General features: G+C 44.0%; 1 protein-coding gene across 1 annotated transcript; it reads left to right on the top strand.

Moving 5' to 3' along the window:
- Positions 1 to 281: 281 nt before the first annotated feature.
- PIF1 (PIF1 5'-to-3' DNA helicase) lies at positions 282 to 12,886 on the top strand. The gene is made up of 13 exons (XM_075321162.1): positions 282 to 386; positions 5,429 to 5,999; positions 6,929 to 7,058; positions 7,232 to 7,357; positions 7,669 to 7,822; positions 7,900 to 8,014; positions 8,238 to 8,344; positions 8,877 to 9,016; positions 9,824 to 9,930; positions 10,577 to 10,664; positions 11,203 to 11,348; positions 11,429 to 11,620; positions 12,805 to 12,886. The coding sequence occupies exons 2-13, from the start codon at positions 5,433 to 5,435 to the stop codon at positions 12,841 to 12,843; spliced, it is 1,911 nt and encodes a 636-aa protein (XP_075177277.1). The 5' UTR covers positions 282 to 386; positions 5,429 to 5,432; the 3' UTR covers positions 12,844 to 12,886.
- Positions 12,887 to 14,234: the final 1,348 nt, after the last annotated feature.

The raw sequence follows: 14,234 nt of genomic DNA, 5'->3' as shown, positions 1-14,234 counted from the left end.
TAAACGATGGGTTTCTGTGTGGTTTTTTTTTGCCAGCAGCTGTCACATAAGCAGAGCCATGACGTTCCCAAAACAAAGATGGACGCCGCGACTTTCGTGGAAGGAGTCACGTGACGATAACATCCTGAGCTTCAACGGCTCGATAGCTCTGACTTCACTAAAAGCTGATTGGTTGATTCTTTAAATGTCCAGTTTCTGATTGGTTGTGTTTCCGACCCGGCGAATTTGAATTTGTTTCAAATGTTTGATGCAGAATCCGGGGGGATCAGAGCCGGAGAGAGCGCAGGAAGCGGCGGAGGAGGCGGCAGAGCCGGGAGAGGACACAGCCGGGGAGGGACACCGGGCTAATCAGAGAGCAGGAGCCGCCGCAGACACAACAGCACGAGGTGAGTCCCGCTGCTGCTCCACCGGATCTACGCTGGGATGACACTAGCTCTATATATACCAGACCTCACTGCAAAATGCCTTTAATCCGGCAAGGGGTTAATTATATATACTACATATATATGAGTGTGTGTCTATCTATCCCTCTATCTATCCCTCTATCTATCCCTCTATCTATCCCTCTATCTATCCCTCTATCTATCCCTCTATCTATCCCTCTATCTATCCCTCTATCTATCCCTCTATCTATCCCTCTATCTATCTATCTATCCCTCTATCTATCTATCCCTCTATCTATCTATCCCTCTATCTATCTATCCCTCTATCTATCTATCCCTCTATCTATCTATCCCTCTATCTATCCCTCTATCTATCTATCCCTCTATCTATCTATCCCTCTATCTATCTATCCCTCTATCTATCCCTCTATCTATCTATCTATCTATCCCTCTATCTATCTATCTATCCCTCTATCTATCTATCCCTCTATCTATCTATCCCTCTATCTATCTATCCCTCTATCTATCTATCCCTCTATCTATCTATCCCTCTATCTATCTATCCCTCTATCTATCTATCCCTCTATCTATCTATCCCTCTATCTATCCCTCTATCTATCCCTCTATCTATCCCTCTATCTATCTATCTATCTATCTATCTATCTATCTATCTATCTATCTATCTATCCCTCTATCTATCTATCTATCCCTCTATCTATCTATCTATCCCTCTATCTATCTATCTATCCCTCTATCTATCTATCTATCCCTCTATCTATCTATCTATCCCTCTATCTATCTATCTATCCCTCTATCTATCTATCTATCCCTCTATCTATCTATCTATCCCTCTATCTATCTATCTATCCCTCTATCTATCTATCTATCCCTCTATCTATCTATCTATCCCTCTATCTATCTATCTATCTATCTATCCCTCTATCTATCTATCTATCTATCTATCCCTCTATCTATCCCTCTATCTATCCCTCTATCTATCCCTCTATCTATCCCTCTATCTATCCCTCTATCTATCTATCCCTCTATCTATCCCTCTATCTATCCCTCTATCTATCTATCCCTCTATCTATCTATCCCTCTATCTATCTATCCCTCTATCTATCTATCCCTCTATCTATCTATCCCTCTATCTATCCCTCTATCTATCTATCTATCCCTCTATCTATCTATCCCTCTATCTATCCCTCTATCTATCTATCTATCCCTCTATCTATCTATCTATCCCTCTATCTATCTATCTATCCCTCTATCTATCTATCTATCCCTCTATCTATCTATCTATCCCTCTATCTATCTATCTATCCCTCTATCTATCTATCTATCCCTCTATCTATCTATCTATCCCTCTATCTATCTATCTATCCCTCTATCTATCTATCTATCCCTCTATCTATCTATCCCTCTATCTATCTATCCCTCTATCTATCTATCCCTCTATCTATCTATCCCTCTATCTATCTATCCCTCTATCTATCTATCCCTCTATCTATCCCTCTATCTATCTATCTATCCCTCTATCTATCTATCTATCCCTCTATCTATCTATCTATCCCTCTATCTATCTATCTATCCCTCTATCTATCTATCTATCCCTCTATCTATCTATCTATCCCTCTATCTATCTATCTATCCCTCTATCTATCCCTCTATCTATCCCTCTATCTATCCCTCTATCTATCCCTCTATCTATCCCTCTATCTATCCCTCTATCTATCCCTCTATCTATCCCTCTATCTATCCCTCTATCTATCCCTCTATCTATCCCTCTATCTATCCCTCTATCTATCCCTCTATCTATCCCTCTATCTATCCCTCTATCTATCCCTCTATCTATCCCTCTATCTATCCCTCTATCTATCCCTCTATCTATCCCTCTATCTATCCCTCTATCTATCCCTCTATCTATCCCTCTATCTATCCCTCTATCCCTCTATCTATCTATCCCTCTATCTATCCCTCTATCCCTCTATCCCTCTATCTATCTATCTATCCCTCTATCTATCTATCCATCTATCCCTCTATCTATCTATCCCTCTATCCCTCTATCTATCTATCCCTCTATCCCTCTATCTATCTATCCCTCTATCTATCTATCCCTCTATCTATCTATCCCTCTATCTATCTATCCCTCTATCTATCTATCCCTCTATCTATCTATCCCTCTATCTATCTATCCCTCTATCTATCTATCCCTCTATCTATCTATCCCTCTATCTATCTATCCCTCTATCTATCTATCCCTCTATCTATCTATCCCTCTATCTATCTATCTATCTATCTATCTATCTATCTATCTATCTATCTATCTATCTATCTATCTATCCCTCTATCTATCTATCCCTCTATCTATCTATCCCTCTATCTATCTATCCCTCTATCTATCTATCCCTCTATCTATCTATCCCTCTATCTATCTATCCCTCTATCTATCTATCCCTCTATCTATCTATCCCTCTATCTATCTATCCCTCTATCTATCTATCCCTCTATCTATCTATCCCTCTATCTATCTATCCCTCTATCTATCTATCCCTCTATCTATCTATCCCTCTATCTATCTATCCCTCTATCTATCTATCTATCCCTCTATCTATCTATCCCTCTATCTATCTATCCCTCTATCTATCTATCCCTCTATCTATCTATCCCTCTATCTATCTATCTATCCCTCTATCTATCTATCCCTCTATCTATCTATCCCTCTATCTATCTATCCCTCTATCTATCTATCCCTCTATCTATCTATCCCTCTATCTATCTATCCCTCTATCTATCTATCCCTCTATCTATCTATCCCTCTATCTATCTATCCCTCTATCTATCCCTCTATCTATCCCTCTATCTATCTATCCCTCTATCTATCTATCCCTCTATCTATCTATCCCTCTATCTATCTATCCCTCTATCTATCTATCCCTCTATCTATCTATCCCTCTATCTATCTATCCCTCTATCTATCTATCCCTCTATCTATCTATCCCTCTATCTATCTATCCCTCTATCTATCTATCCCTCTATCTATCTATCCCTCTATCTATCTATCCCTCTATCTATCTATCCCTCTATCTATCTATCCCTCTATCTATCTATCCCTCTATCTATCTATCCCTCTATCTATCTATCCCTCTATCTATCTATCCCTCTATCTATCTATCCCTCTATCTATCTATCCCTCTATCTATCTATCCCTCTATCTATCTATCCCTCTATCTATCTATCCCTCTATCTATCTATCCCTCTATCTATCTATCCCTCTATCTATCTATCCCTCTATCTATCTATCCCTCTATCTATCTATCCCTCTATCTATCTATCCCTCTATCTATCTATCCCTCTATCTATCTATCCCTCTATCTATCTATCCCTCTATCTATCTATCCCTCTATCTATCTATCCCTCTATCTATCTATCCCTCTATCTATCTATCCCTCTATCTATCTATCCCTCTATCTATCTATCCCTCTATCTATCTATCCCTCTATCTATCTATCCCTCTATCTATCTATCTATCCCTCTATCTATCTATCTATCCCTCTATCTATCTATCTATCCCTCTATCTATCTATCTATCTATCCCTCTATCTATCTATCTATCTATCCCTCTATCTATCTATCTATCTATCCCTCTATCTATCTATCTATCTATCCCTCTATCTATCTATCTATCTATCCCTCTATCTATCTATCTATCCCTCTATCTATCTATCTATCCCTCTATCTATCTATCTATCCCTCTATCTATCTATCTATCCCTCTATCTATCTATCTATCTATCCCTCTATCTATCTATCTATCTATCCCTCTATCTATCTATCTATCTATCCCTCTATCTATCTATCTATCTATCCCTCTATCTATCTATCTATCTATCCCTCTATCTATCTATCTATCTATCCCTCTATCTATCTATCTATCTATCTATCCCTCTATCTATCTATCTATCTATCTATCCCTCTATCTATCTATCTATCTATCTATCCCTCTATCTATCTATCTATCCCTCTATCTATCTATCTATCCCTCTATCTATCTATCTATCCCTCTATCTATCTATCTATCTTTTGTAGTGGGATTTCTGGGTTTTTAAAGGGGTATTCCAGTAAATTGTGGCCAATTGCTGAGGGTCCCATCACTTGGACCCCTATGGATCCTGGGATTGAGGCGCCGCAGTGCTCCTTCTTAATAGAGTTACGGTTGAGCACACGCACCAGTGCCCCATTCATTCATTTATTCATTCATTCATTTTTGACAGCTGGAAATAGCTGGTGGTCTCACTGCAGAGCCCCCCATTGGGGTCCCAGAGATGGGACCCTTAGTTTATTGGCCATTGTTTATTATTATTGGAATACCCTTTTAATAGTCCAGAAATTCAACTTATAAAAATGTTAAATAATTTGGGATTTGTGTCATTATCCACCTCTGGTGGAAGCTGCTGCCTGGCCTTCAGAGCAGAACTCTGTGATTAATGTCCATTCTGATTTTGACACCGTTCAGTTGTATATTATAAGGTATGTTTTCACGTTGCATATTTTTTTTGAAAATAAACACTGCGGCAAAAATGCACTTTTTTTGCATTGAGATAGGGAAAACTTTGGGAGAAATGCAGAAAGAATTGACATGTCCATTGTTTGGCGCAGATTTTTCTGCAACAAAATCTGCAAGGAAAAAAAATCTGCAATGTGTGCACAGCACTTCAGGATTCTCATACTCTTTGCTGGAATGCATTTTCCCTTGCAGATTGATTAAAATCTGCAAGAAAAATGCATGAAAAAAAAAATACCGCAGCTTGTGCACACAGCCTTACTGGTCCTGATGGTAAAATACAGTATTAACAAAGTGACCGTCTCATGACCCCAAATCCCTCCCCCCCCTCCCCAGTAGTCAGTGGAGATATTGAGTTATGGGATTTGTCATTTTAGTGGCTTCATAATGGGGTTTATTGTAAATGTGAGAGTCCGGAGGAAACCCCCAGGGAGCACATGCAGAGACCCCTCTGACTGACATAACCTTGACTGCTCTTTCAGGAGGATGAATCTGGTCGATCCCCTGTCCCCCGAGATCCAGAGCAGCGTCGCCATAGAATATCTGAACGCATCCGGACAGGCGCTGAAACGTAAAGTCATCCGGAACGCCTTCACTTCACTGGGGCGCAATGAATTTCGGGAGCTGGTGCTGAAGGTCAGTGATGGGAAGTTACCCCAAAATTTCATCCTGAAACAAATCCAGATCTTCACCCGCTTCATCCAAGATGGGAAAAGCTCCATCGTTCTCCAACCAGACAACATCCAGCTGCTGATCTCCAACTGCCCCTCCGACAAGCTGAAGCACTTCATGAAAACCCTGATGATTAAACACGAGGCAGGGAAGGGCGAGAAGCCGGTGAACGAGCGCATGCGACTGCTGTCAGGGCTCCCACGGGTATTTGAGACAATCAGTCCTGTACAGAAGAAGGACCTGGAGCAAGCGAACGAAATGCGAGCAAAGGTCAACAGTCAGACACCTGTGAAGGGGAAGGGGCTCAGTAACCGAGGAGCCAACGCTGCAAACCGAGGTCCACAAAAACGGCCGAGGACGGCGTCATCCGAGAACAATCTGGTAAGTTACAAGTCAGACCCTGGGTTACATCCTGTATTATCCTCAGAGCTGCACTCACTATTCTGCTGGTGCAGTCACTGTGTACATACATTACTTATCCTGTACTGATCCTGAGTTACATCCTGTATTATACTCCAGAGCTGCACTCACTATTCTGCTGGTGCAGTCACTGTGTACATATATTACATTACTGATCCTGTACTGATCCTGAGTTACCTCCTGTATTATACTCCAGAGCTGCACTCACTATTCTGCTGGAGCAGTCACTGTGTACATAGATTACATTACTTATCCTGTACTGATCCTGAGTTACATCCTGTATTATACTCCAGAGCTGCACTCACTATTCTGCTGGTGCAGTCACTGTGTACATACATTACATTACTGATCCTGTACTGATCCTGAGTTACCTCCTGTATTATACTCCAGAGCTGCACTCACTATTCTGCTGGAGCAGTCACTGTGTACATAGATTACATTACTTATCCTGTACTGATCCTGAGTTACATCCTGTACTATACTCCAGAGCTGCACTCACTATTCTGCTGGAGCAGTCACTGTGTACATAGATTACATTACTTATCCTGTACTGATCCTGAGTTACATCCTGTATTATACTCCAGAAGTGCACTCTGGATAAGTAGTGTAATATAAGGTATGTACACAGTGACTGCACCAGCAGAATAGTGAGTGCAGCTCTGGAGTATAATACAGGGTGTAACTCAGAATCAGTGCAGGTGTAAGTTGATTTGATGAATTGCGTTACTCTCCTTTTGGGGGAAAGCTAAATCTCCTTTATTTCAATCCTGATGAATAGAATGCCGTAGTTGCAGTGAATAGTGACATTATTCTATTTCCTGTACAGGGAGTTAGACTTCGCTGTGCGATCTGTAGTGTGATTTTACATATCCTCATGTATTTGGTTGTAGATTTCTGAGCTGCGTCCCAGTAAGAAGCCGGCTCTGACCATGCCCCGGCAGCTGCATCTCTCCACCGAGCAGTCCACGGTCCTCGGCACCGTCCTCAGTGGGAAGAACGTGTTCTTCACAGGCAGTGCGGGTTGGTACAGGCGGCCTCTGTAATTACTGTAATATATAGCTTGTTTTTATTTCGCCAGTTCTCTTGCTGCAGCCTGCAGTGTAAAGAATGGAGGCTTTTATTATATCTTGACATGACCTGATCTGTGAATGGCTGGTCCCAGCTTTATAGACTGCTTGTCTCTTTATTTCCAGGTACAGGAAAGTCTTACTTACTGAAGAGGATTATTGGGGCTCTGCCCCCTAAAAGCACTTATGCCACAGCAAGCACAGGGGTGGCCGCCTGTCATATTGGCGGCACCACGCTACATGCCTTTGCAGGTGAGGAATAACCTAATGAGGGCTGTATACATCAATTAGTAATTACAAAAACAATATCCGCCTTTATGCTCAGTGATGGCCTCTGGGGGCGCTATCCTGCTGCATGGTCCCTATAGTGACCTGCACTAGCTATAGACATTCATGGTAAGAGGCTTCTGCCTCAAGCCACCACCAGGGGGAGCTCTTTGCTTACAGGATTTCTGGGGAATGTTGTGCATGTTAGCGCCCCCTAGTGGAGGCTTTTATAGTACCGACATTGCAGTGATGAATGATGGTGGTTAGACCTTTCCTTACTCTCCTCTTTGCTTCAGGGATCGGTTCTGGGAAGGCTCCACTGGACCAGTGTGTGGAGTTGGCCAAGAGGCCGGGGGTCCGTCAGCACTGGATAAGCTGCCGGCAGCTGATCATAGATGAGATCTCCATGGTGGAAGGGGAGTTCTTTGACAAGCTGGAGGCTGTTGCCAGGTATGGGGGCTTCTCTGATGTCCAGGGTCTGAGACTGGGTGAGGCTGAATATTGATCTGTCTTGTCGCTCCTTGCAGGGCGGTCCGAGGTAAGGACGAGCCGTTCGGTGGGATCCAACTCATCGTTTGTGGTGATTTTCTGCAGCTTCCACCGGTGACTCAGGCCTCAAGTCAGACCAAGTTCTGCTTCCAGGTAGGAATCTCCATTATTGTCAATAAGTTGGTGACAGAGCCCCCCCACCTCGGTGGCAGAGCCCCCACCCCCCCTTGAAATGTTGCCCCTGACGGTACCTGGAGTGATGCATTGTGGTCTGGAGTTTCTGGTATTTTAGGTTAATAAATCTGACAAAGGGAAGAAGCGAAAAAGTAACATCTTGTGCATCTCTGCTAATAACCGGGATGTCTCTGCTCCTCAGGCCAAAAGCTGGCGGAGATGCATCCACCTGACCATGGAGCTGACGGAGGTGCGGAGACAGACGGACAAGAAGTTCATCTCCCTGCTGCAGGCCATCCGTCTGGGCAGGTGAGGACGGACGCCTCGCTGTCTGCATTATGTCCCAGCTCTTTTCTAGGAAGTTAAACTCCGGGGTTTGCTGTGACCGTTTTCTCTTGTGGCATGCTGGGATTTGTAGTTTGTAATGACTGATGTCTCCTCTGTGGCTTTCAAGGGGTAACTTCTAATAGGCATCAGTTTCCATTTAGGGTTCTCCATGGCAGACTTCAAACCTGCTCTGGGCCCAAAGCCTGATCCATCATGTGATTGCCAGCAGCGTTTCGTGATGCTGCTACGTTCCTTTGGCCTCCATCACCTGTTATATCTGTACTGTGATCTATGTTAAGGATTGCAAAAGATTCAAAAATGTATTTATTTTCTTGCTTAATAAAACACCACCTCCCCTATGATCAGGTTGCACGTGGTATTGCCGTTTACTTCAATAGAGCTGAACTGCAGTTCCGATCACAACCATCAAACGGGAGTGGCGCTGTTTCTAGGAAAAAGCAGCCATGTTTTACAAAACCTTTATTTCACTGGACACTGAATATTTCTCCTTCAGATGCAATGAAGAGGTGACGAAGCAGCTGCTACTGACCGGTAACAACAAGATTGAGCGGGACGGGATCCTGGCGACGCGGCTCTGCACCCACAAGGACGATGTAGATCTGACGAATGAGCGGAGATTACAGCAACTACCTGGTATGGATGGGACCCCTCATAAAGCACAATGTAGCAGATAAGACCCTTTAACGGCTGCTCCTTGATGCTGAGGCGTGGAGCAATCCTCGGATGCAGGATCAGACTACACAGTTGTTTGTAGTGTGTAACCATGGAGATCCATGACTGCACATAGGAGCTGCAGAGCAAAAAAAAAAAAAAATATCTATCTATCATATAAAGCTGTGTGTATGTATGTGGGTGTGTCCGCTAAAGGAATCGCATTTGCAATCACAACATTTTGCATAGACACTCCATGTGACTCGGGGAATGTCATAGACTATGTTTGGATGGGAAAATTTAACCCTGCGCTTTACAGTTACTCTCCAAAAATCCTGCCTCCATTAAAGTCAATGGAGCTGCGAGCTATTAGGTTAGTAATAGGAGCTGTGATTGGTTGCTATAGGCGCAAAATAAATTGTTAGTATAAGAAACTTATGTGTGAGGTAATAAGATGTCAGCGGGAGAAGGATAAAGACAGACAGACAGGGAAAGATACGGGGAACGAGACGGACACAGACAGACACACAGAGACCGACAGACTCGAAGAGAGGCAGACAGTTACTATCCTGGGCAACACCCGGGTACTAAAGCTAATATATTATATATAATTTTTCTTTTTTAGCAAGGTGCTCTGCACAGTTAATTACGTGTTTTGTTTTTTTGTTGTTTTTTCCCCTTTGGCTGCACAATTAAAGTCCACACCTCCTTTAAGGAGAGGGATATGCTGAGCGCTCCCCCGACCTATCCCCTGATTACTGATATGTGACCTCCTGTTCTGTGCTGCAGGGGAGATGCACAAGTACGACGCCCTGGACAGCGACCCAATGCTGGTGAAGATGGTAAACGCACAGTGTCCCGTTGGGGAGAGGATCCTGCTGAAGAAAGGGGCTCAGGTGAGAGGAGACCGCGAGTGTAAAGCAAGATCAGCCCCAACCTTTGCTGGGGCTGGGTCCTGGGGCGGAGATACTAAAATCTGAGTAAATAGTCTTTGGTTTCTTCATGCTTCGGGATGTGGGAGACTAAACTGTAACCGGAGAGCTTTATTCTGCATAATCATGTTTAAGGGGTCTGCTCTGCCGCTTCTCACCAGGAGGGGAGCGGCGCTGATTGTGGCAGATGTGTCAGGCATCTGCCAACACAACTCCGCATGTGAAAGAGAACGGCGGTGGAGATCCTCTTTAAATTTCCATATTTCCACTATATTCCTCTTGTTCTAATGTTAGATCAAGTATTCTACTAATATCCGGAGCAGCACTCACAATTCTGCAGTTTGGCGAATATCCCATAATGTACAACATAGACTCAGTGGTTTCCATTATTGCTACAGACCCCTTCCCATAGTGTAAATGTAACTGTTCCCACAATGCAATACAGTGGAGCAAGCTGAATAAGCAGGGGGCGCCAATAAAATGCCCAATATTGGTGGGTCAAAAAGGAGGTTGGTAAAACCGACCGCAGCTCTGGTTGTGACTGGAGTAGGTCTCCTCAATGTCCTCTGCAGACTTTGTTCCCCCTAATTCTCCACTGATCACGCTGCAGGTGATGCTGACCAAGAACCTGGATGTCGCCCGCGGTTTAGTGAATGGAGCGCGAGGAGTCGTCGTTGGGTTCGAAGGGACAGAAAGACGTAAGTGATAGGAGAAATGCTGAGATCTTCCTCGTCCCAGAAACTTATATCTGCCACCCCTCCCCCTACTGCCATATAAAGGCTCTGGGGTCCTGAGTCCAGGGAGGGGTTAAAAAGTAAACAACAGTTTTATATAATAAATTAATAGCTAATATGAAAATAAATAACTTTGTAAAATCTTATCAGAGAAATCCCCTTCTTTCTCCTCCTGGGTTCATCTTTCACTCTGTTCATGATTACAATTTGGATTTCAGTGAACTCAATCTTCCTATTATTGACAGGGGATGACTGACAGTTGGTGCTCATAATATTCTATGGAGATGGGCGGAGCCAGTGGCGACACAGACATTCCGCCGCCGGTTCTAAAACGTCAGTTACACTTTAAATGACTTGATACAATGTATCTATTGTGGTCGGATACTGGGAACCACATTACTAAACTGTCAGTCACCCCCTGATCCGTGCTCCTTTCCCCCTTCTGACTTTCGCTTTTTCATTCTTATCATTTCTTCATGTCACTTCTTGTTTCTCTCTTCAGCTTTGCCCAAAGTGCGTTTCTTGTGCGGGGTCACAGCGGCCATGAAGCCGGAGCGCTGGGTCATTAAAGCTCACGGCGGTGTCTTCCTGAGCCGGCAGCAGTTGCCTCTGAAGCTGGCGTGGGCCATCTCCATACACAAGAGTCAGGTACGTTGCCCTCCACCATAGGAGAGTCCGGTGCGATACAATATGGCCAATGTCTGATTCTGGCTGTTCCTGTGCTGCAGGGAATGACGCTAGACTGTGTGGAGATCTCCCTGTCCCGCGTTTTTGAGAGCGGCCAGGCGTATGTGGCGCTCTCCAGAGCTCGCAGCTTAGAAGGCCTGCGAATCATGGATTTTGATCCCAAAGCTGTAAACGCGAATCCCTATGTGCTCCAATTCTACGCCAGACTGAAGAAGGAGCGAGCGCTGTACCAGGTGAGAGATGGCAGAACGAGGCGGGGGTGATACATGCTTATACATAGGAGCAGTATTATAGTAGTTATATTCTGGTACATAGGGTGTTGTGAATTCATTTGGACTAGCTTCCAGTTTGGGGGATCCCTCTTGTGCTCAGTGCTAGCAGTGACATTTGCTTGCTGAATAGAAGCCAGACAGCTGGGGATGATTGGCAATCAGGTCCTTCTGACTGGGCCTATATAACAGAGTAGTGTTCTCTTGTTCCTGGCCGGTGCTCAATGTTGTTTCCTGTGTGCTAAGGACATTCTGAAGCTAGCCCTTTTGTGTCTACCAGAACTCCTTTCAGATAAGTTTGGTCTTTGTGCCTCTGCTGGTTTCCACCTTCTTGTTGTTTTTCTGTTTAGGTACTAAGGCTTATTTCCTATTTTGCCTGTGTGGAGTTGGATATTCTGCTATTTTGTTTTGTCATGCTTGGTACTAATTTTAGTCCCTCCACTATATTAGTGTTTTGTTTGGATCCCAGTAACACCAGAGTAGTGATATAGTGGGGGCAGAGTCTGTGTGGGCTGAGTATTTTTCCATATCCGACATGTTGGTTCTTTTTCTAGGGTATTGCACGGCTGCAGACAGTGCTCTTTTCTGGCCTTTCCTATTTAGATAGTTTGGGCCTCAACTTTGCTGAATCTGGTTTCTGCCTGTGTATTGTGTTTTCCTACATCACCGTAGTCTTTAGATGTGGGGGGCTATCTATATCTTTGGGGACTACTCCGAGGCAGATTAGCCTTTCCTGTATTTCTCTGTGTAGGGATAATTAGTTCTCCGGCTGTGTCGAGGCGACCAAGTCATCGTAGGCATGTCCCACGGCTACTTCTAGTTGTGTGTTAGTGGTAGGTCTGCAGTTCGCTGAGATTCCAACCACTCTGGTACATTCTGGGTTTCCTAGTTTTTGTCCTTTTTTGTCACTGAATCATAACATAGGGACAGTATTATAACTATTATAATACTGTCCCTATGTACAAGAATATAACTATTATAATACTGTCATATATATATAATAGTTAAATTCTTGTACATAGGGGCAGTATGATAGTAGTTATATTTTTGTACACAGGGAGCAGTATTGTAATTTAGGTGTTGGTAATGGCTTTATTATTGAAGTATATATGTGCTAGCTCCAATTTTCTTTGTTTTTTCCCTTTCAGACATGTCTGGATCCTTACCTTGAGGACAAGGAGAATTGATGTGTGTAATTTTACCCATTTGGGCTGTATATATTAGTGTACAGAAGAAATTGGCACTTTTTTTATATTAAAGATTTTTTATTTTTTTACATTTGTGGTTTGTTGTTGTAGTTTGGGTTATTCGCGCGGGTGATGGGGGTCATCTTTTCATATAATCCTACAGAGGGATGTGTTCTCCTGATAAAAAAACCCCAGTGAAGATTGTATAATCTGCATGTGGATTTTCGCACTTTGCTGCCGGTACAATCATGCCCCGGTGCAGGCGCCTTTTTGCCTTCTCTACAGAACATTTGATGTTTCCAGTTATCTCAATCCCTTACTGTTCTGCTATTTGTCCACAATGGCTGTTATTGATCCAAGGGCGGCTTCATGTCCTCGCTTTCTGGACAGGCGGCCGGTCTCCTGACCTAAACCCACCAGGCTCAGACATATCTGATGATGTGGACTTCAGCTCCGGTCATTTTGAAAAACCTTTCCAGCCTCCTAATGTCGGCAGCGTACGCTGAAGATGTCCTGTGTCCCCCAATGAAGTGATTGCCAACCTCACGCAGCAAAGAAACATTAACTAGCAATCACTGGTATCACAGCCCCCCCCCCAAAGAGGGTTCCTCACGTCTGGTCTTCTGCAGGAGCGCACAGCTCTCTGACCTCCTACAATATGTGCTGCTATACCAGCGTGACACGCTCCTTTCACAACAAACTTTCAGTATAACCGGACCACTAGTCTCCTGCCAAACGAGCAAGAACGCTCGATGGTTGGATTAAATGGGCTTTTGTGCAGCGCATCCTATGTAAAGTCAACGAACGTGGTGGAAATCTGTGGAAACAGTGTGACCGTGGCCCAGGATCCGCCAGCTCCGGATGTCGCTCGGTGCCGATTTACGGTGCCAGGCACAGTATGATGCCTCTCGCTTGGTGAGGTCGGCTACACTCAGAATACCGGGGGTAGAGCCTAAAAATGCACCAGATGTGTCCTGCAACGTGAGGTACTGCGCATCACCTGGTGCACTACACGTTTGTACAGTCCAGGCAGACACTGTTAAATCTGCCCCAAACTTTAGTTTAAAGGGAACCTGTCAGGTGCAGTATGCACCCAAAATCATGAGCAGTTGTGGGTGTATAGTGTTAATCCCTGCCTATCTGTCCCTGTATACACTAGCATGGATAAAGATCTCTGTTTTATGCGGAGTACGGGGATTAGTCCCAAAAGTGTTATATCCCCCGACTAGCCTCCTTCTTAGTACGCCCCTGTGGGTGTGGTAACATGCTATTCAATCCAGCGGTGCCGTGCGTATCTGTTTGTTGTGACCGCTTTTCTGAATGCCCCAGCACTTCCGGTCATGCGCAGTAGACCTCACTGGAGGCATGCACCCGGCTTCATACTGCGCATG

The sequence above is a fragment of the Anomaloglossus baeobatrachus genome, chromosome 8 (assembly GCF_048569485.1).
Source record: "Anomaloglossus baeobatrachus isolate aAnoBae1 chromosome 8, aAnoBae1.hap1, whole genome shotgun sequence".
Classification (NCBI taxonomy): Eukaryota; Metazoa; Chordata; class Amphibia; order Anura; family Aromobatidae; genus Anomaloglossus; species Anomaloglossus baeobatrachus.
Note: the sequence above shows the minus strand (reverse complement) of the source record. Positions and strands in the feature narration are given on the sequence as shown.

What these genes read in the sequence shown, in the direction of transcription:
- PIF1 (XM_075321162.1), top strand. Translation starts at nt 5,433, where the DNA reads ATGAATCTGGTCGATCCCCTGTCCCCCGAGATCCAGAGCAGCGTCGCC. An exon ending in GAGATTACAGCAACTACCTG is followed by an intron (nt 9,017 to 9,823) that starts GTATGGATGGGA and finishes TCTGTGCTGCAG; the next exon opens with GGGAGATGCACAAGTACGAC. An exon ending in GTTCGAAGGGACAGAAAGAC is followed by an intron (nt 10,665 to 11,202) that starts GTAAGTGATAGG and finishes TTCTCTCTTCAG; the next exon opens with CTTTGCCCAAAGTGCGTTTC.